At 37.9% G+C, this 19,780-nt stretch overlaps 2 protein-coding genes across 10 annotated transcripts in view; one reads left to right on the top strand and one right to left on the bottom strand.

The window, feature by feature from the left end:
• Nucleotides 1–326: 326 nt before the first annotated feature.
• LOC147834763 (uncharacterized) overlaps nucleotides 327–19,780 on the top strand; it is a 64,812-nt gene continuing 45,358 nt past the window's right edge. Inside the window, exons 1-4 of one of the 5 annotated variants that reach the window (XR_015502445.1) lie at nucleotides 327–360; nucleotides 441–501; nucleotides 576–650; nucleotides 1,248–1,550. The gene's annotated coding sequence lies outside the window, so the exon portion shown is untranslated. Of the gene's footprint in view, nucleotides 502–575; nucleotides 651–728; nucleotides 1,551–19,780 lie in introns of those variants that run through there. The other 4 variants (XR_015502444.1, XR_015502446.1, XM_087273518.1 and 1 more) reach the window with 4 other exon arrangements.
• grin3bb (glutamate receptor, ionotropic, N-methyl-D-aspartate 3Bb) overlaps nucleotides 5,188–19,780 on the bottom strand; it is a 195,793-nt gene continuing 181,200 nt past the window's right edge. For 4 of the 5 annotated variants that reach the window (XM_087273481.1, XM_087273484.1, XM_087273485.1 and 1 more), the window contains exons 7-9: nucleotides 15,223–15,387; nucleotides 14,265–14,332; nucleotides 5,728–8,124 (exon numbers count right to left, since the gene is read on the bottom strand). In XM_087273481.1, coding sequence (XP_087129607.1) covers nucleotides 7,611–8,124; nucleotides 14,265–14,332; nucleotides 15,223–15,387 — 747 coding nt within the window. In that variant the 3' untranslated portion in view covers nucleotides 5,728–7,610. Of the gene's footprint in view, nucleotides 5,609–5,727; nucleotides 8,125–14,264; nucleotides 14,333–15,222; nucleotides 15,388–19,780 lie in introns of those variants that run through there. The other variant, XM_087273482.1, reaches the window with a different exon arrangement.

The following is a 19,780-nucleotide window of genomic DNA, read 5'->3' as shown; positions in this document are numbered from 1 at the left end:
GCCGCCGAGCGGCACTTCTGGTGTGCAACCTGCTTTAAGTGGTTCAACTATCATTCGAATAGTTTAATACTAAAACAACATTTTTTTCAGCAGAAAAGTAAGCGTTTATTATGGGCAATGCGACAAATTGCCATCAGAGTCAGCTGCGCAACACGCAAAGTGTTGTATTGCTTGTGTGATGGTGTAGTGCAGCTGATTGATATGAGTAACCAAAATGTGATGGTGCTGTGCAGCTGATTGGCATTGACATCGGCCAATCGGCACGTAGCACCGCCTTTTTAAACCTGATTGGTCGGTGCTTGGGATACGTCACGTCCGACTCCGACGCACTGGTTTGGGTGTCTGTAGCCGCGGCTACAGGTAGAGGCTCTGCGCCCGTTCTGAATTTTGTAAGTTGTTTGAATCGACCCACGTTAAGCTCTCTTTTGGCATTGTTTTAGTGCATCGTGTGGCGGTGGCTTTTCCCTTGGCTGTGGTGGCTGGATGACTGTTCAGTTGCAGGTATGTGATGGCTTTGAACTGGCTGAGTAATGGGGTTTAGCCGCATTTTAACCTGCGTGTTTCATGCTGTACAGCTATTAATTCCGGCACCTCGCTGTATTATATCGACCAACGAGTGATTTAGAACGTGTCTGAGTGTGCGCCCATTGGTAAGTGAAGCACGTATGATGTGGTGTGATCATTTAAAGGACCATGTTAATGGGCTTGTTTGCGCTTTTCCTCCTTAGGATCCTCCCTTTTCCCCTTTCTTTCTCTCTTACGTCGGATCTTCCTCGGGTATCATTTGCTTACTAGCTCCCGTGTTCATCGCTATTGCCGTGGTTACCGGAGACCGTCTGCAACTGCTGCTAATGCTAACGGCGGCGTATTGGCTGCCGCTTGGACACCACCAATGCAGCTGCTAGCGGGGACTGCCTGCAATAACTCTTAGCGTGCTGCTTTGTGCTCCCCTTCATTCTTTCATTTGTTTATTTGTGTTGGATAATTGATTTGTCAACATAAGCATTCTTCTGTTTTTTTGTTGTGTCTATTTATGCAAAGTATTGATTTTGTTTTTCGTTATTAAGAGTATTCTTTGGTGAATTTAGTCTTTCTAGTAACAGTTAATGTTGGGTCTAGTGTAGGTCAGATGGTGTAAATACAGCTGTAGCTATCTTTCAATTAGATCATGTAAAGTAGGTGTTAACCTGATTGACCCACTTATTTGTGTTTTGTTGGTTATTGATTTTTATTTTTATTTATTTCAGGAACTGAGGTTTCCCCCGGTGGATGACGGGTCACTTTCCACTGGTGGTGGTGTTTCTCTATCGTGTGCTGTGGACACTGAGTGCGTGATAGCGTGATTTTTGAGTGCACTGTGGTGTGTGCGTGTGCTGGGGTAAAGTCTGTCCACTCGTACCCAGTCAGTGGGAACCTCCAATCCTGGTTTGGTTTTGTTTATTTATTGTTTCTTGTGTTTAATAATGAAGTGGGAGTTTTTGATGTATTTTTAAGAACCGTACCATTTGGTAGTTTTATTCCAAATAAATATTTTTGTACTTTTTCATTAACTCACGTCTCTGTGCCTTTCTGGGAGAAACGAACCTGTGTCCTTTTCTAATAGTTGTTTCCCTGGGTAACTCCTGGGGTGGCGTAGTTGGTTATTTTTAATTACAGAGATTTAAACCCTACTCTATACCCACGCCACACTTGTAGTAAATTTAGCCTAAAGAGCCAATGAGGATAAGACATTGGCGAACATTTTTATAGTGTAATTTTTACAGTTTTTGTTTTGTTTGTTTGCTTTGACGTACAAAAGTGTTCTTGGAGCTCTATATGATTACAGTTCAACCACTAAAATCAGAAGGAATGTTTTAGCTCTTTTGAACAACTCAGGGGCGACACAGTGGTGCAGTCGGTAGTGCTGTTGCCTCACAGCAAGAGGGTCGCTGGTTCGAGCTTCGGCTGGGTCAGTTGGCGTTTCTGTGTGGAGTTTGCATGTTCTCCCTGCATTCATGTGGATTTCCTCTGGGTGCTCCGGTTTCCCCCACAGTCTAAAGACATGCAGTACAGGTTTATTGGGTTGGCTAAATTGTCCGTAGTGTATGAGTGTGAAAGATTGTGTGTGTGGATGTTTCCCAGAGATAGGATGCGGCTGGAAGGGCATCCGCTGCGTAAAAACGTGCTGGATAAATTGGTGGTTCATTCCGCTGTGGTGACCCCAGATTAATAAAGGGACTAAGCCGAAAAAGAATATGAATGTACATCTCAGGACCATTGCAGTTTGTGGAGATTGAGGTATCAGATTTTGTCTAAACTACCTTCATTTGTGTTTTGAAAATTAACCAAAATCTCAGGGGATTGAAACAACATGAGTTTTCCATTTTTGGATGAACACACTTTAAGCTGGTGAACTGGTGAAACCTGAGGGTTTCATGTATGGGTTTAACGGGAGCATGACCCAGCTTCAATGAAATGCTCCTTTTATACGTAATTTTATTCCAAAACGTCAATGGAATCAAATCAAAAATATATTTTGGAATACAAATTTGCCCAAAATTGAGATCTTTTACCAACTATATACAGAGTAATATTCTAAAATAATTTAGGCAATCCAGAGACATTTGAGTGTTTTTGAGTTTTTCTGAGTGTAGGACGAGGCAGGAAAAGTCAGCTGAATGTGTTTAATCTCATACATAGATGGAGTAAATTCATATAAATATGGCCTCAGGGGTACTTTAAACAACCATTGTTAATGAACATAGTCTGTTGCTGCATCAGGAAATGCAAATTGAGTTTAAAAAAAAAAAAAAGGAGTGTTAGATCTTTGCAGCAATTCTGGCAAGTTCAGGTGACACGGTAACTCAGTGGGTAACACTACCACCTCACTGCAAGTAGGTTTTGCTAGTCGAGTCCTAGACCAGGAGGCCATTCTGTGTAGAGTTTGCATGTTCTCCCTATGTTTTGTGGGTTGCTCAGAGTGCTTTGCTTTCCCCCGTAGTCTAAAGTTGTGGTATTGATGAACTGAATAAAACTAAATTGGCCATACTGTGTGATTGTGTGAGTGCTTCCCTGCACCCAGGGGTGCTCAATCCTGTTCCTTAAGATCTACTTTCCTGTACAGTTTAGCTCCTTCCCTGATCAAACCCACCTGAACCAATTAATTAGGACCTGAAACTTGATAATTACAGACAGGTGTGTTTAATAAGGGTTGCAACTGAAATCTGCAGGAAGGTAGATCTCCAGGAACAGGATTGGCCACCCCTGCCCTAACCCTATCCCTTACAATGATGTCACAGTTGAGGTGTCTAAAAGTGCATGTGCATGTGCAAGTCTGCAGCCAGACACTATTGATGAAATAGGTGGATGGGAAAAGATAGACATGGAGGCCAATATTCAGATTGTAAAAAGACATTAAGCCATTAACATAAAGTCTTTCATGGTTATTGGATCCAGTCTTAGTGTGCATGTGCTACAACAGCATGGTTTTATAGGCACAGAGTCCAAGTTTTGGACAGGCTTGCCTGCAGTCCAGATACTTGCAGGTCTGTAATGAAAAAGAGAATCAGACAACAATGGCCACGGACTGTTGAGCAGCAGAAGTCCAGTATCAAGCCAGACTGGGCAAACAATTTGCTTGTAAAACTTTAAAGAAAACTGTATACTCAATTCCCCCCAAAATTCAATTATTGTATTGTATTGTGGTGCTGGTCCATACAAGAAGTAAAACTTGTATAATGTATACATTCATTTAACACAGACTGACATATTTCAAGTGTTTATTTTATTTTAAAGATTTTATTGACAACTTATGAAAACGCTAAATTCAGTATCTCAGAAAATTTGAAGACTAATACAAAGAAAGGATTTCTAGAAATTTAGACCAACTGAAAAGTATAAACATGAAAAGTATGAGCATGTACAGCACTTAATACTTGGTTTGGGCCCTTTCTGCCTGAATTACTGCATCATGGCATGGAGTCGTTTAGGTGTTAGGTGCCATCAGCTCTTCTGCATATTTAGGTCAGGCATATCACCTCATAGATTTTTTATAGGGTTAAGGTCAGACGAGTTTGCTAGCCAATTAAGAACAGGGATATCATGGTTCCTAAACCAGTTACTGTGTGCAAGTGCCAAATCCTGTTGGAAAATCAAATCTACATCTCTATAAAGTTGGTCAGCAGCAGGAAGCCAAAAGTGCTCTATAATGTCCTGGTATACCGCTGCATTGACCTTGGACTCCACAGTGGAGCAACACCAGATGACATGGCACCCCAAACCATTGCTGTGGAAACTTTACGCTGGACCTCAAGCAACGTGGGTTGTGTGCCTCTCCACTCTTCCACCAGACTCTGGGACCCTGATTTCTAAATTTTACTTTCATCCGAGCGCATACATTCGGAGCACTCAGCAGCAGTCCTGTCTTTAGCCCAGGCGAGGTGCTTCTGATGTTATCTGTTGTTAAAGAGTGGTTTGACACAAGTAATGTGACAGTTGAAACTCATGTCTAGCATACGTCTGTGCGTAGTGGTTCTTGAAGCACTGACTTCAGCTGCAGTCCACTCTTTGTGAACCTCCCCCACATTTTTAAGGGGTTTTGTTTCACAGTTCCTTCCAGGGCGCGGTCATCCTGATTTCTTGTACATTTTTTTCTACCACACCTTGTCCTTCCCTTCGCCTCTATATTAATGTACTTTGAAACAAAGCTCTGTAAACAGCCAACCTCATTTGCAATGACTTTTGTGTCTTGCTCTGTTTGTGCAAGGTGTCAGTGGGGTTGTCTTCCCCATGACTGTGTAGCTTAAAGAAATAGATTGAGATACCATTTAAAGGTGTTGCAAGTGTTTAAAATTAATTAGCTGATTAGAGTATGGCACCAGGTGTCTTCAATACTAAACCTTTACACAATTTTATCATTTTCTAAGACACTGAATTTGGGGTTTTCATTAGTTGTCATCAAAATTAAAAGAAATAAACACTCGAAACAGTCTGTGTGGACTGAGTGTATAACTACATTATCAAAGTTCTCTTCTTAATTGGAATTAGTGAAATAAATAAAGATATTATTTTTATATGACCAGCACCTGTAACGTTTTAAACAAAGTTTATTTAACACAGTGTTAAATGTGCTTCTGACACAAATTTTTGGAGTTTGTTTCATCCATCAAAATGTTTTTCATATACAACGAAAAAAATTCAACAACAAAATCCTAAAAAAAATATATTTATCTACACAACTCTCTGGTGTGAAGTCTTTTCATGCAAGGAATCCAATTTATGACAAGATCACATTTATTTCTTTAACATCAAACTTGATTCAAACAGGCATCCTGGCCATTCATATGCCCATATTACTTCATGGAGGATAAAAGATCAATAACAATAGCAATTTTTTTGATCAGACAAAAACAAGCTATAAAACCATTGCTAAAGCAGCAAAATCAATGTTCTGTTCTACCTCTGACTCTGCAATGAGGCTCTGGGTGCAACAGGGGTTTATTTTGATCCATATCCACAGCTGGCCAAGGGGAAACGTCCTTCTGGGATGTGAATAAATAAAGCTCTGAGAGTACAGCATGGACTTTCATGGTGCCTTCAACCTTCTAGCGTTTGTTCTTTAGGTTTCTACCTGCAAATGTGAACGAATAGTTCTTTCAAAAATTAGCATTCTGCCATTATTTACTGTCCTTTTAAGTTACTGTCTGACTTTCTTTCATCTTTTAAACACAAGGGGATATTTTTGAAGAAATCTGGAAATCTGTTACCACCCAGGTAACAGTATATGTGGGCCATGTAAGTTTGGCTTATCTTGACCCACTTTTAAAAACATTAAAATTATTTTTAAGTAAAGGAATAAATATATAAAGAAAAGTGATAAAACAAAATGCTTCATTGGTTTATCAAATTCATTGCAGTTGTGACACATCTACATATCTGGTTCAGTTCAGGCCCAATTATGGGTTATTAACAGGGCTTTACATTAACACCCGCCAACCCGCCAAATGCGGGTAGATTTCATCTGTGGCGGATTAGACAAACACCTCCACTAGCCACTTTGGCTGGTTGGAAATCATTTTTAAATGGTAGTTTTCCTAAAAGCAGGGTTTGACAATAAGCATGGCCCAATATTTGTGCAAATGTGATATTAAAATCAAGAAGCAGCACGACTGACAAAAATAACTGGTGAATACAGAAAGAAAGCATGATCACTCGCGCTAACAGCTGATGTGATGCGTGCGACTGTTAAAAAGCGTGCCCACGCTCCCGTTTACTTGCGCAAAGCAACTGTGCCTAGAGGAAGCGCAACTGGTGCGATTGGTTCCCTTTGAAATAGACTGGACAAAGAGTGCCGATCGTGCACCCACAGTCCTGCTGCTTTCAAGAGCTCAAGATAAAAAAAAAATGCACATATTCTTTTGTGAGCAGCAGCGATCACTGCTTTCATTTGAATTATTCTTAGAGGAGATTATTAACATTCCTAACATTAACCGTGTGCACAGTATGTTTCACCTGCTTTCTTTTGCTTACAGTTATTTTTGTTAATATGGTTTAATTATCATTTTTTACAATAACATTGCTTTAATGGGATATTACTCCCCGTTCATGTGTAGTTAACTGGTGATCTGGGACTTTTAGCCAGGACAGATTACTATGAATATTTTAGATACATGACAATAATTATTTTTTTAAATGTAATGTTTTGAATGTAATATTTTTTTTAAAGAAAAAATTTGTTGAATTAAAAGTGCACCTATTCAGCTATATTTTCCTTGTTTTTACACATAAACAATTGTGGCTAAGAAATACTTATTTGCTGTGGTCAGAAATAAATTTGGTAAATCCTTAATTTTGAGCTCTGAAAAAGTTGTGGAATAAAAAATCATTGCGTTGTGACACGACCCATTTGCTCATGCACACTGAGCAAGCTAATACACAATAAGCACAAAAAGTTGATGAATGAATGAGAAGGCATGTGGACAACACAATATCTAAATCAAATAATTTAGCATGTCAAAGTCAAATTTAAGCAAAATATATTTTTCCAACAAGAAATATGTGGCTAGTGAAAATGGTGAGTGGCTAGTAATGTTGGAAATCTACTAGCCACAGTGGCTGGTGATCAAAAAAGTTAATGTCAAGCCCTGGTTATTAACTTGGCTGAGATTTGGCCGTGGTTCATGCTTGGCCCTTGTATGGAAGCCAGACTTGGTCCAATCATGTTCCGTAATTCACTGCAGAATGTGGGCCAAGCAAAAGCTGATTGTGTGGGCCATATCTGGGCTAGAGAAATTTTGCTATGTGGGCATTAATTTTCATAGTATTTGTTTTTTAATATTATACGTCAAAGCTTACAAGTTTTTTTCTTCCTCTGTTTTTAACCACATGAAGGTGAGTAAATAGTGAGTAAACTTAAATTTTAGGGGTGAACTATCCCTTTAACAGGAGTTGTAGAGATGCTTCAGAAGATGTAACATGAGGCTCTATTAGCGTAATAACTGTACCAAGGATCAAAGCTGCCTTAGCATGATATTTTAAAAGAGTCCTGGTGTTTTTTTTCCTTTTTTTTTGAAGGCAAACGCTAAAAAAACATGTCCATTTTAACAATGTTCATACTGCTCGTAATGTGAGCATCACCTTTTTAAATCTGTCGGCTCTTTGGTGAGGGCGGGGCAAATGGTAGCTGTGACTGTGGGCGGAGCAGTCGTTGTTGCCGTGGTGAGAGCAGCAGCCGCTCTCTCTTTAGCCAGTGTTGTCTGAAGTTCAGCCCTGCGAGCCAGAGCAGCTTTCAAATGTCCACGGATTTCCTCAATCTTCGTCTGGAGCTCCTCCAGCTCGTCCTGTCCGGAGGGGCTCGAGGATCTCACTGACGAGGTGGCCCGCTGAACAGGCCCCCCATTTTCACACACTCTCGCCAATAAACTCCCAGCCCCAGAACTCAACGTGGAGGCGGAGCTGGTTTGGCCCCCGTCTGACACAACTCGGGGGAGGAGTCGACGGGTGTTGAGGGTCTCCAGGTTGAAATGGACCCTCTTGTTGTCTTTAGGCTCCTGTGCTACCTTGGCACTCTCGTTGTTCCACCTGGCAAATGATCCAAGCGGAGCAGGTTGAGGTGGAGGATGCGGCTGGGCTTTCTGAATGTTACAGCTGGGAAAAAAAAATTATTTAGATAGGAATTAGTTTATTTATTTATTAAGATACTCTTTTTATATAACAGGGTTTCCACTTTAAGTCAAACATCCAATTTCCATAAGATCAGATTACATTAAACTTTATTGTTATTACACATGTACAAGTACAAAGCAACGAAATGCAGTTTAGGTCTAACCAGGAGTGATCAAGTGCAGGATACCTAGGTATAAAATATAAAGTGCAATTAGAAAAACTACAGTGATATTTAGGGCTTCACGTTGGTGTAGTGGGTAGCACGGTCGCCTTACAGCAAGAAGGTCACTGGTTCAAGCCTCAGCTGGGCCAGTTGACGTTTTTGTGTGGAGTTTGCATGTTCTCACTGTGTTTGCGTGGGTTTCCTCCGGGTGCTCCGGTTTCCCCCACAAGTCCAAAGACATGCCCTATAGATTAATTGGGTAAGCTAAATTGTCTATAGTATATGTGTGTGAATGCATGTGTATGGACGTTTCCCTGTGATGGGTTGCAGCTGGAAGGGCATCCGCTACGTAAAACATATGCTGGATAAGTTAAGGTTCATTCCACTGTGGCAACCCCAGATTAACAAAGAGACTAAGCCAAAAAAAAAAAATGAATGAAAGAACATCTAATAAATGAAAAAACAGGAGTTAATAATACGTTAATGATATAATACAAAAAAAAATATTAAATTAACACCATAAATTAAAACTTGATTATCATTTTGCATCACTTTATAGCCACTAAGAGAATATTGGATAATATATCTCAGATTTTCAAAAAAAAAAAAAATCTGAGATACACGAAGGCCTATTTACTGTTTGATTGGTTGCAAAGTGCTCCCTTTTTCATATTTTATAGCTCAATAGTAGTTTTACAGAGTTTTCTCTTGTCTGCTTTTAACACCCAGACTTTGAAGTGCTCATTTTGAAGACAAAGCTCTTTAAATTTATATTATCCTGGCATGTTAGCCTTAGTTAACAGATGCAGTCTTGACTTTAGTGCCAGTTGATGAATGTAAAAGGAATAAAATGTAGCTAAAAATAGCCTAACCATAAAAAATAGACGTCGAAACAGCACATGAACTACCTGTCATAAGTTGTGTCTCTAGGATTTTCAAATGTTTTAAAATTAGCCTGTTTTGCTCAGCAAAGCTGAATTTATTTAATCAAAAATACACTTAAAATTGTGAAAGGTTATTGCACTATAAAATATAAGTAGTTTATAATTTAAATTTAATTTATAATAACAATTTATTATAATTGTGTTGTTATTCTTTATTTTGTTAATTAATTTTGGGTGCTCTGGTTTCCTCCAGAGTTCAAAGACATGCAATTTAGGTGAATTGGATCAAATAAATTGGCTGTAGTGTACAGTGAGTGAATATGTGTGTGATGTTGAGAGTGTTTGGGTGTTTCCCAGTACTGTGTTGCCGCTGGATATTTTAAATATTACAACATGCAACTATGCGAGTGTTTATAACTGTCCCCTAACATTAAGAAGCGAGTTTGGATGTTCTCCCCATATTTGTGTGTTTCCTCCAGGTGCTCCGGTTTCCCCCACAGTCCAAAGACATGCGCTAAAGGTGAATTGAATAAATTAAATTGTCTTTAGTGTACAGTGAGTGACATTACAAAATGACCATTACCACTACGCTTGGCACGCGGTAAGAGGGCAAGGGACTAAAGCCACCTTTCCACTGCACACAACATCTGGACTACTGGAATGTGGCGATCGCATAGAATTTTTGTTTTTGCCATGCACCATGGGACAGAAACTGATTCTCGCTGTGCCCGATATAAAGGAGAACAAAAGCAAGAGCTTTTATTCTCTGTGCTTTCACAATGGTTTTTGGAGGGAATGTGGACAAAAAAATTAATTCATTTTCTTTTCAGCTTAGTCCTTTTATTAATCTGGGGTCGCCACAGTAAAATAAACTGCCAACTTAAATGCATAAGTAGCATATGTTTTACAAAGCCGGTGCTCTTCCAGTCGCAACTTATCACTGGGAAACACCCATACACACTCATTTACACACATACACTATGGACAATTTAGTTTACCCAATTCACCTAAACCACATGTTTTTGGACTTGTGGGGGAAACCGAAGCATCCAGAGGATATCCAAGCGAACATGAGGAGAACATGCAAACCACACACAGAAACGCCGACCTTCTTGCTGTGAGGCGAACGTGCTACTCACTGCGCCACCGTGCAGCCCCCACAACAACAAAAAAAATACATACAATAAAATATGAATAGAATTTTTTATTTTTTTTTTAAATATAGACTTTCTTCTAAATCAAAAAATAAATAAATAAATACTATTCCTCATTTTGCACGCACGGACACTGAAAAACATCACATCAGGTCAACCGGTCACACACGGTCTAGTCGCAGGAGTGCAAATATTTGAATGGATTCGCAGCTCAATTCGGTTTCTAATTTTTCACGTTTGAAGATGATCGTAACAGCTCCTGGACTACTCTCTATTGGCAATGAATGACTTCCGTCTGTCGCTTGTCATGTGCAGTGGAAAGGAGGCTTAAGAACATATTTTAGGAATAACAGTAGATTGCAACTATGCCACCAGAGGGCACAAAGTGACAGGATGTAAACAAACAGAAATATAAAGTAGCTGTAAATACCCTTCTACTTGTAAATAAAGATGAAATAATGAAATAAAGCATTATAATTCCTTTGTTGATCATTAAAAACTGGTTAACGAAGCTTTATTATAACTGTAAACTTAAGTGAAATGAGGAGTCATTTTGGATATTAAAATCAAAGAAAAGAAAGACAACTAAAATAAAAGTATAAACTTACATAAATAAATAAATAAAGTAGTGTTTTGGCATTAATATGAAGAGATGTACAGTGTTTGTTAGTTTAAAGTGATAGGACTAAGACAGTAAATAAATAAGCTTTTTATTTACGGTTTTCATTTACATTTTCTTTGTTGATTATATTTCTTTCTTTCTTATATTACTTGCTTTTATAGATGTTTCCACTTTCAAAAGGCGTACCGAACCGAACCGTACCAATTTTTCGGCACCCTTTTGAAAGGGTACCAAACACGAGAAAGGTTACCAAAAGGCAGAGCTAGACTCGCAGCTGAATGGTATTGGTTTACAGAGAAACGTCATTCCCTTAAGTAACAAGCCAGACTTAAATCAAAAGAGCCGCAATGTTTAAAATACACAGCTGAGAGCTCTTTTACAGCGTAAATACATATAATAACGAGCCATGGTCGATATGGGCTCAAACAAATCATGTCATGGTCTTGATGAACAGCCACAAAGCCAAAAAGAAGAGCAGATTTACCCTGTGCCCCTTTTTCTTTGCCCCTGTTTTTTACGAGTCAGTCTGAAGCGCAAGCGGTTTCGCTTTCTTGTTTGCGCTCATGTACGCGTCTATATCTGAAATAAGAAACTTCTTGAGCTGATAATAACGTGCACTTGATTGACGTGCTTTTGAAACCCGATCTTGTCGGAAACTGACAAATGCGAGAGTGAATCGGCAGGTCACACTAGAGATTGAGTTTGCGAAATTCTGTCGTATGGCGCTGCGAAAAGGGGTAGGATTAAACAAGATGATTAGACTTTTAAAAAGAGAGCGATTGCTCCATATTTTAAATTTCTGGTAAATTTGGTGAAGATTACAGACACAGATGAAAGGTTTGCACCGACTGTGGGCTATGTTGCGTGGTGTTTGTAAACCTAAATAAGGACTAAATGTCTGTTGTGTGGAGTTTTTCTGTAGTTGGTAACAGAGACTGTAAGGGGATTGTTGGTGTTTATAAATGTTGCATTTATTTTATATAATTGCAGACATAGTACAAAATAGCCTACTGTATTAGCCTGTCATTGATCTGCAGTTATAATGAAATCATGTTCATAGAAAGGTTAATAATAAACAAGGTGTATGAAGCATCTGTTTTGTGAGAAGTGTTTCTCATATGATTTGTGAACAACCTGTACAGCTTTACTGTTGACATTTATTTGAGCAAGAATGACGTCGACTTAAACTCTGTCGTACACCACGCCCACAAAAAGGGTACCCTTGGTAGTGGAAACGCAAGCCTGATAAAGATGACCTGTACCGACCCGAACCATTATGTACTGTACCTCTCAGTGAAAACGAGCCATAAATGGCTCTTCAAGTTGAATGCTACTTTATCAGTGTAACACCCGGGTTTACTTGAAGAAGGCACGGGATCTCAGGATTATCAAAACACGTATTTTTATTTACAACACTTACGGAGATGAACTCAGGAAGACCATGGAATGAAGACAGACATCAACGTAGAGAGAATACCCGACAAGGACTCAAGGAAACAAAGGACTATAAATACACAGTGGATGATGACAATGATTAGACACAGGGATGAGACACAGGTGAAGATGGTTGACATAAACACATGGCGCGAACTGGAACAAAGGAGCACATGGTGAAGGTCACATGATGAAAACAACACACATGCAAGACTGGGCGTGAAAATCAGAAGCATAAAAATAAATTGACCTACCTCAAGCACATAACTAAAAGTATAACAAAAATAATTTTGCCACGACTATGCATTGACACAGTAGATAGTGCTGTCGCCTCACAGCAAGCAGGTCACTGGTTCGAGCCGCTGAGTCAGTTGGCGTTTCTGTGTGGAGTTTGCATGCTCTCCCAGCATTCATGTGGGTTTCCCCCACAGTTCAAAAACATGCGGTGCAGGTGAATTGGGTAGGCTAAATTGTCCGTAGTGTATAAGTCTGAATGAGTATGTATAAATGCTTCGCAGCGATGGGTTGCGGAAGGGCATTTGCTGGGTAAAACATTTACTGGATAAGTTGGCAGTTCATTCCGCTGTGGCGACCCCAGATTAAAAAAGACGCTTGGTAAAATGATGCTGTTTTAACCATTCTTCCGGAGAAAAATCAACATGTTTGCCTTTTCTAACAAAAGTCGGGATCTTTCTTAGTTTATTGTGCTCCCTGCAGTTGAAAATTTAAAAGAACTGTGAAGACTTTTATATTTAACGCGCTCACCTGAAACACGAGCATTTCTCATGTGAGATTGACAACTGTGCAGACGAATATCAAATGTTGTATATTAGAAAAGGTTGGTCAGTTAAAGTAGGCTACTGTAAGTAATGTTTATTTAGCAATATTTCACCAGTACCGATAGCAGAACTGTTAACATCAGAGCTTATCGATACTTTGCTCTTTATTATGTAGCACTGATACCGATAAAGTACCGAGTTTCAGTACCCGTCCCTAGTAATTTCTGGTAAAAAAAAAAAAATGCTGGTTGAATAATAGTAACTTTTTAAAATAGGGTATTAATTCGTCCTATTTGGCATTTTAAATTCTTTTAAACATAATTAGGTATTCCTTGTCAATCAGACAACACATAAAAAAGATCAAGTAAAGTGTTATGATAAACCACTGTGAGTTTAACTGCAGGCGCTGTGTGATGCGCATGCACGTGAATGGTAGTCAGATTTGTTCGGGAGTCAGATTTTGATACAACTTTATTTTACCTCCATTTGCGGGTGGACCCACGTGGTTTGCGCTATGCACTGGTCACTGCTAACTGAATTACTTTTCTACACCCAAATTTTGTCTACCCGTCTACGGCATTTTCCTACTCCACAATCAAATTCAAAACCACCCAATCTGGCAACTTGACTTGGACTTGACCTGTATGTAATTTAATAGTGTAAATCATACTAACACTACCAATGATATGATAGATTTTTAGGTTTATTGAATAGATTTTTTGTTTCGTTATAAATGACTGGACAGTTGCTAGACAGGGAGCAAAGTTAGAGACAGAGATAAAGAGGGAGAAGGGATTCGGAATCCGCATGCCCAAAGCACATTGTCGCTATATGTCGGCACATTCCCCAGGCTATCATTAAATTTTGGAATGACATTAAAGAGAAAAAATAATCTAAAACCAGATATAACTTAAAATTTTATTCCAAAATGATAACTGATAATGGAAAAAATATATAAGATAATAGAAAATAAATATTCATAATCCAAAATGGATTTAAGATATTCAAAGTGAAAAGTGATTTCATCAGTTGTAATATGGACAATTCTGATGCTTATAAAACAGATAAATAAAACAAAGACAAAACCTTTTCTCTGTGTTTGCCCGCTGCCGTTTCACATCCTCGTAAGTCATGTTCAGTGCTCTGTGGATTTTCTGAAAAATAAATGAATAAATAAATAAATAAACGAGAAAAGTAAAAGGGATTTGTCTCAGCAAGGGCTCAATGGGAAAGATCAACATGATGCTTTTGATTTTAAAAATCAATATTTCAGAGATGGCAATTACTGACTCAGTTTGGCAGTAATCCCTCTCCACCCCTTTAGAGACAGTATAGTTTATAAGACCCTGAGAGAACAAGCACAACTCATTTACAGAGTCAAAGCTTTGCCCTATGAAAAAAGAGTCAGTTTTAATCTTAGTTATCAGCGGATTAAAGAAAGGAAACATTTTGATGAAATAATAAATTGGGCAACTCTAAATTTTAACAGAAAAACAGCCCAGACAATAAGAAACATCATTAGTATTTAAAGAGATAGTTCTGTATGCTTTTAAAATGTGGTTCCTGTACACTTACCCTTAAATCTGCACTGTACAAAATGCTGGCTTTTTGTACAGTGTATAGTGTACACATTTGTACACAAATCTTAATTATTTTCACAAATTTAAGTAGATTGAACATAAAACAATTAAGTTGTGCCAAAACAAACTTAAGATTTGTGTTGTTTCAACTCATTTAAATACTGTAGGTAGCAAGCAGTAAAAGTGTTTTTTTAGTGTGTGTGTTTGTGTTATTTTTGGATCACAAGGAGATATTTAGAAAAAAAAAATAAAAACAAACATGAAAAAACACACCATAAATATATCACAAAAGAGGTCTTAATTGTTCTGAAAACACGTGACCATTCACTCTGATTTTTAGGGGAAAATGTAGCTTGAACATTCTGCAAAGCATTTCTTTTTATGTTTTACAAGATAAACAAGGCAAATTGATTTGAAAACAACGGGTGGATGAAAGAATGAACTAAATTAGGCTCATGGCTCACCTGACTAGTATGAAGCCAGTATTTGAACTTCTGTTTGCGGCGTATATGTGGAAGAACCAGGCGATAGAAGGCATGCTCTCCTGCCAGAGTAAGTAAGGCCCCAGTCACACCAACACACAGCAACACAAATAACCCTGAGAAGTGACGAATCCCCATCTGCAGTGTCTGGAAAGAGAAAGAGAGAGAGAGAGAGAGAGAGAGAGAGAGAGAGAGAGAGAGAGAGAGAAAGAGAGAAAGAGAGGGAGAGATGTGATGCGCTACTTTTACACTGGAGGGCAGTGTAATTCTGCTGACTGATATTTCATTAGCCTGAAAGAATTGTGTAACCCCCACTGAGTTCCTTTGATGAAGAAGAATTCCTACCAGCTTGAACTAATTGACATTAAAAATCATCCTATTAAAAATGAAGCAGGAATCCCATCAACATAAGACAGAGGAGAGCTGATCTGTATGTGTCTAGATAGCTTGAACTAAGCCACACACTCTTAAAGACACAAAAATCAATCAAATCAAACACAATAATAGTTATATTTATAAATATGCAGATTTCTGAAAATGAAGAACATTTTCTCTTGCTGTTTTATGAAAATGATAAAACAATAGGCCTATATTAAAGTGCATGTTTTTTTTTTTTTCGGCTGGTTGTTTGCAGGACACAATACTTAGCTGTCTATAGAGCATTTGTATGGAGCCAGATCAGCCTTAAAGATATTATATCCACTAAATTCATACATGCACAACACATTTCACATTTTTCAAAATCCAATTTGTGAATTCACAAGCAAAAATCATAAATATTTTTTGCCAAATTAATTGGATTTTGTGTATTTTTAAATTGTGTTTTGATTTATGAATTGGATTTGAATATTTGAGAATTGTGTTTGGAATTTACTAATCAGATTAGAGTATTTATGAATCATGTTTTGAATTTATGAATTAGATTTGAGTATTTATGAATGATGTTTTGAATTTATACACTGGATTTGAGTATTTATGAATCATTCATTCATTCATTCATTCATTTATTCATTCATTTTCTTTTTGGCTTAGTCCCTTTTTTAATCTGGGATCACCACAGTGGAATGAACCACCAACTTATCCATCATATGTTTTACGCAGCGGATGTCCTTACAGCTGCAACCCATCACTGGGAAACATCCATACACACTCCTTCACACACACACACACTATGGGTAATTAAGCCTATACCCTATATTCACCTATTCCACATGCTTTTGGACTTGTGGGGGAAACTGGAGCATCCGAAGGAAACCCACGCGGGGAAAAAATGCAAACTGATGCAAACTTGATTTATGAAATATATTTGTGTATTTTTAAATCATGTTTTGAATTGGATTTGTGTATTTTTGAATTGTGTTTTGAACTTATGAATTGGATTTTGTAAATGTAAATTGTGTTGGTCATGTGTAATTTTTATTTTATAAAATCTATTATTTTTGAGACTGATCTGGCTTCATAATTTAATTTAGAAAAAAAAATTATAGAAAAGTTATTGTATTAAAATAATAAATATATGGCATTACATACATACATACATACATACTGACTAATATATCACGTTATATGGAGTCTTTAAAATAATTGAATTTTCTGTATACTCTTACAATGAAAGGTTTCGAAAAGGTGATTTTCAGTGCCACAGAAGATATTGTCTCTGTCAACAGTTTTTCAAAGAACCATTTTATTAAAAATAATAATAAAAATAAACAGTAAAGCCAATAAAGAGTAGGCCAAAGTAAAGTGTAGTTGCAGAGTCAATCTTTGGTGAATGTTTATTTCCCTGAAAACAGCCTTTTCCTATTTGAGATTTCTATGTAGTCCAACATAGCAACAGTGGCTCAGCCAATGGAATGATTTCAGGGCGGAACTATTATGTTTGTCATCCAATGTAAGCTAGGAGGAATGTATGGGGACATTTTTTAAAACAGTGGCTTCAGTTTTAATGAACTGAACATAGAATTTCTTTCTATCGTACAATCAACATAAACAAGAGACTACAGAATATAAAACAAAAAATATTTTAGTGAATATTCAGTGTGTGTTTGGTCATAAGGCCAGTGCTTTGGGAGAAATCTACTGCACAGTTCTACTAAACTGTTAATCAGGGAACTTGTGTTCTTAAAACCAGTGAGAAACAGGTGAAGTCAGGCTTACGAATTCAGTTCTGCAAATCTTTGTAAGGCCTCTGTGTACTGCCAAACAGAATTCTGTGGAATAACATTTCCTATTACTGTAGCTCTGAGACAGTTGTCGGATCGATTCAGAAACTGAGCGTATTTTGCATTGGTTTTAACCGGCTCACAATGCTTTGTCCTCATGTTCTCGTCCTTCTGTGAGCCTCTGATGCCACAAGAGCACCGAGATTTGAAATGTAAATGAGGAATAATCTTTTCTGCTCAGGCAATGGTAATTTCCCCCCTGAAATTAAAAGATGGGGCGGAAAAACCGCCTTACTGCAAGCTTAATGCATTCGGCAGCACTGAGAAATCTGCATTGTAGGAATAGTTCGGCCTTTATTTCTTCCTCTGGATGTCAGCTATCAGCCGATCAGCACGCTCCAAAAGTGTCATTTACTCTGGAATCTTCTGAGGTTTAGAGCAGATCTAACACACACCTCTGTCAGCTCCGGAGATAATGACATGAGATAAGTTAGTGAAGGTACTGAGCCAAACCAATATGTAAGAACTGAAGCCCCTCTGAAAAGCCCCTAGCTAATCCAAACATCACTTTCTCACATCAACCTGTCAGATTTAAAAGGGCTCTGTGGAAATGATAAACATCTGAGCTCTCTATTGACTGTTTTATATAATGAATGACAGGATGGTGTCATCGTCTTTCTCTCAGGAGCTTTTTATTATTGGATAAAATATCAAGTAATTAATTAGATTAAATGCAATTTGGTGGTTTATGACAGTCTGGGGATTTGGAGGTTTGATTGGCACAAAGATTGTAATGTCCGAGCTTTTAGATGGACCTTGTGAAATAGCAATTGGGGCAGAGTTTTCTTTTCTGTCAACACATTTAATATTGAAAGCGGGAGCTAACACATGAAAAAATACTAAAGTATTTATGTAATGTATTGGAAATACAATAGTGTTTTTAAACCATACTGTTGTTAAAGGCTCTAAACTAAGTCATACCTGCTCCAGTTGGATCTAATCAAAGTCTTTGACATTCCTTGTTTATGTGCAGCTCAAAACACCCCACAGATTATGTTTTAGAACTTTTTGAATCATAACTGTGCCATTTTGAAGACTGTCTCTTTAAATTTCAATAGGACTGTGTTCCCAGGTCTCTTTTGAAAAGAGGGCGGAGCTACAAACGCCTATGTGTCAGCATAGTGGCAGATTCAAAAACAAGACTAATGTACTATGCTAATGAGGGAGAAATTGTTACAAATGGAAAGTGCTTTCTGCACTGAATAGTTTATATAATAGTTTATAATAGCTTGCGCCCTCCCTCCTCCAAAACATCCAGATTCAGTTGAACAGTTAAATTAATTGTTATACATGGGAAACATATACTGTTTTCCACATTCAAAATATACATATACCAATCAATTAACCAGTAGCGAGAGAGGTTTTTGCTTGTGCCATCGTATATGGTTATGTTTCAAAAATTGTATAAACAGATCCCCAATTTTTTGGTACTTCTTTATACTGTAGGTGTTTTTTTTTCCAGTGCAATGTGTCAAATCTTTCAGCCAGTGGTCAATGGATAACTGTTTTACTTTTATTCTTTACATTTTTACAATATCTGTACTTTCTACTCCTTAAAATTTTAAACCAGTCTTGTTACTTTTGTTTTGATGGGTTAGATTTTGCGATCTATATTATTTTTTTGTTATTGACCAAATTGAGCACCTTTTGATTCAGTCAATCTATTTTTTTTGCACGCCTGTAGCACGTCGCAAATGTTGCCCAGTTATCTTAAAACATATGTGGGCCACTTTTGACAAATATTTGGCACAGTAAATTCTGGCTAATGCAGCTGTGAACCTAATGTGGCCCAGAGAAAATATGGCAAATGTGGCCCAGTTATTTTAAAACAAATGTGGGCCACTTTTAACAAATATTCGGCACAGTAACTCTGGCTAATGAGGCTGTTAGCTTATGTTGGCCCAGAGAAGATATGGAAAATGTGGCCCAGTTATCTTAAATCATATGTGGGCTACTTTTGGCAAATATTTGGCCTAGTAAGCTATGACTAATGTGAATTTGAGCCTATAGTGGCCCAGAGAAGATATGGCAAATGGGGCACAGTTATCCTAAAACAAATGTGGGTCACTTTGGGCAAATATTTTAGCTCTAGCTAATGTGGCTGTGAGCCTAAAGTGGCCCAGATGACACATGGCAAATGTGCCCCAGTTATCTTAAAACATACTGTATGTGGACCACATAGACTAAAGTCACCATCATGGGGAAAAGTCTTTGCTTTAGTTGGGCTCATAGCCCTGAACCTCTGAATATAAATTTTCTTTTGGGCTGCTGTAACTTTTAAGAACTGTGCTTGAAAAGCTTGCTGAAAATTAGCAAAT

Source organism: Danio rerio, chromosome 11, assembly GCF_052040795.2.
Source record: "Danio rerio strain M-AB ecotype USA chromosome 11, GRCz13ab, whole genome shotgun sequence".
Taxonomy (NCBI): Eukaryota; Metazoa; Chordata; class Actinopteri; order Cypriniformes; family Danionidae; genus Danio; species Danio rerio.
This window is presented reverse-complemented; position numbering and strand designations above follow the sequence as displayed.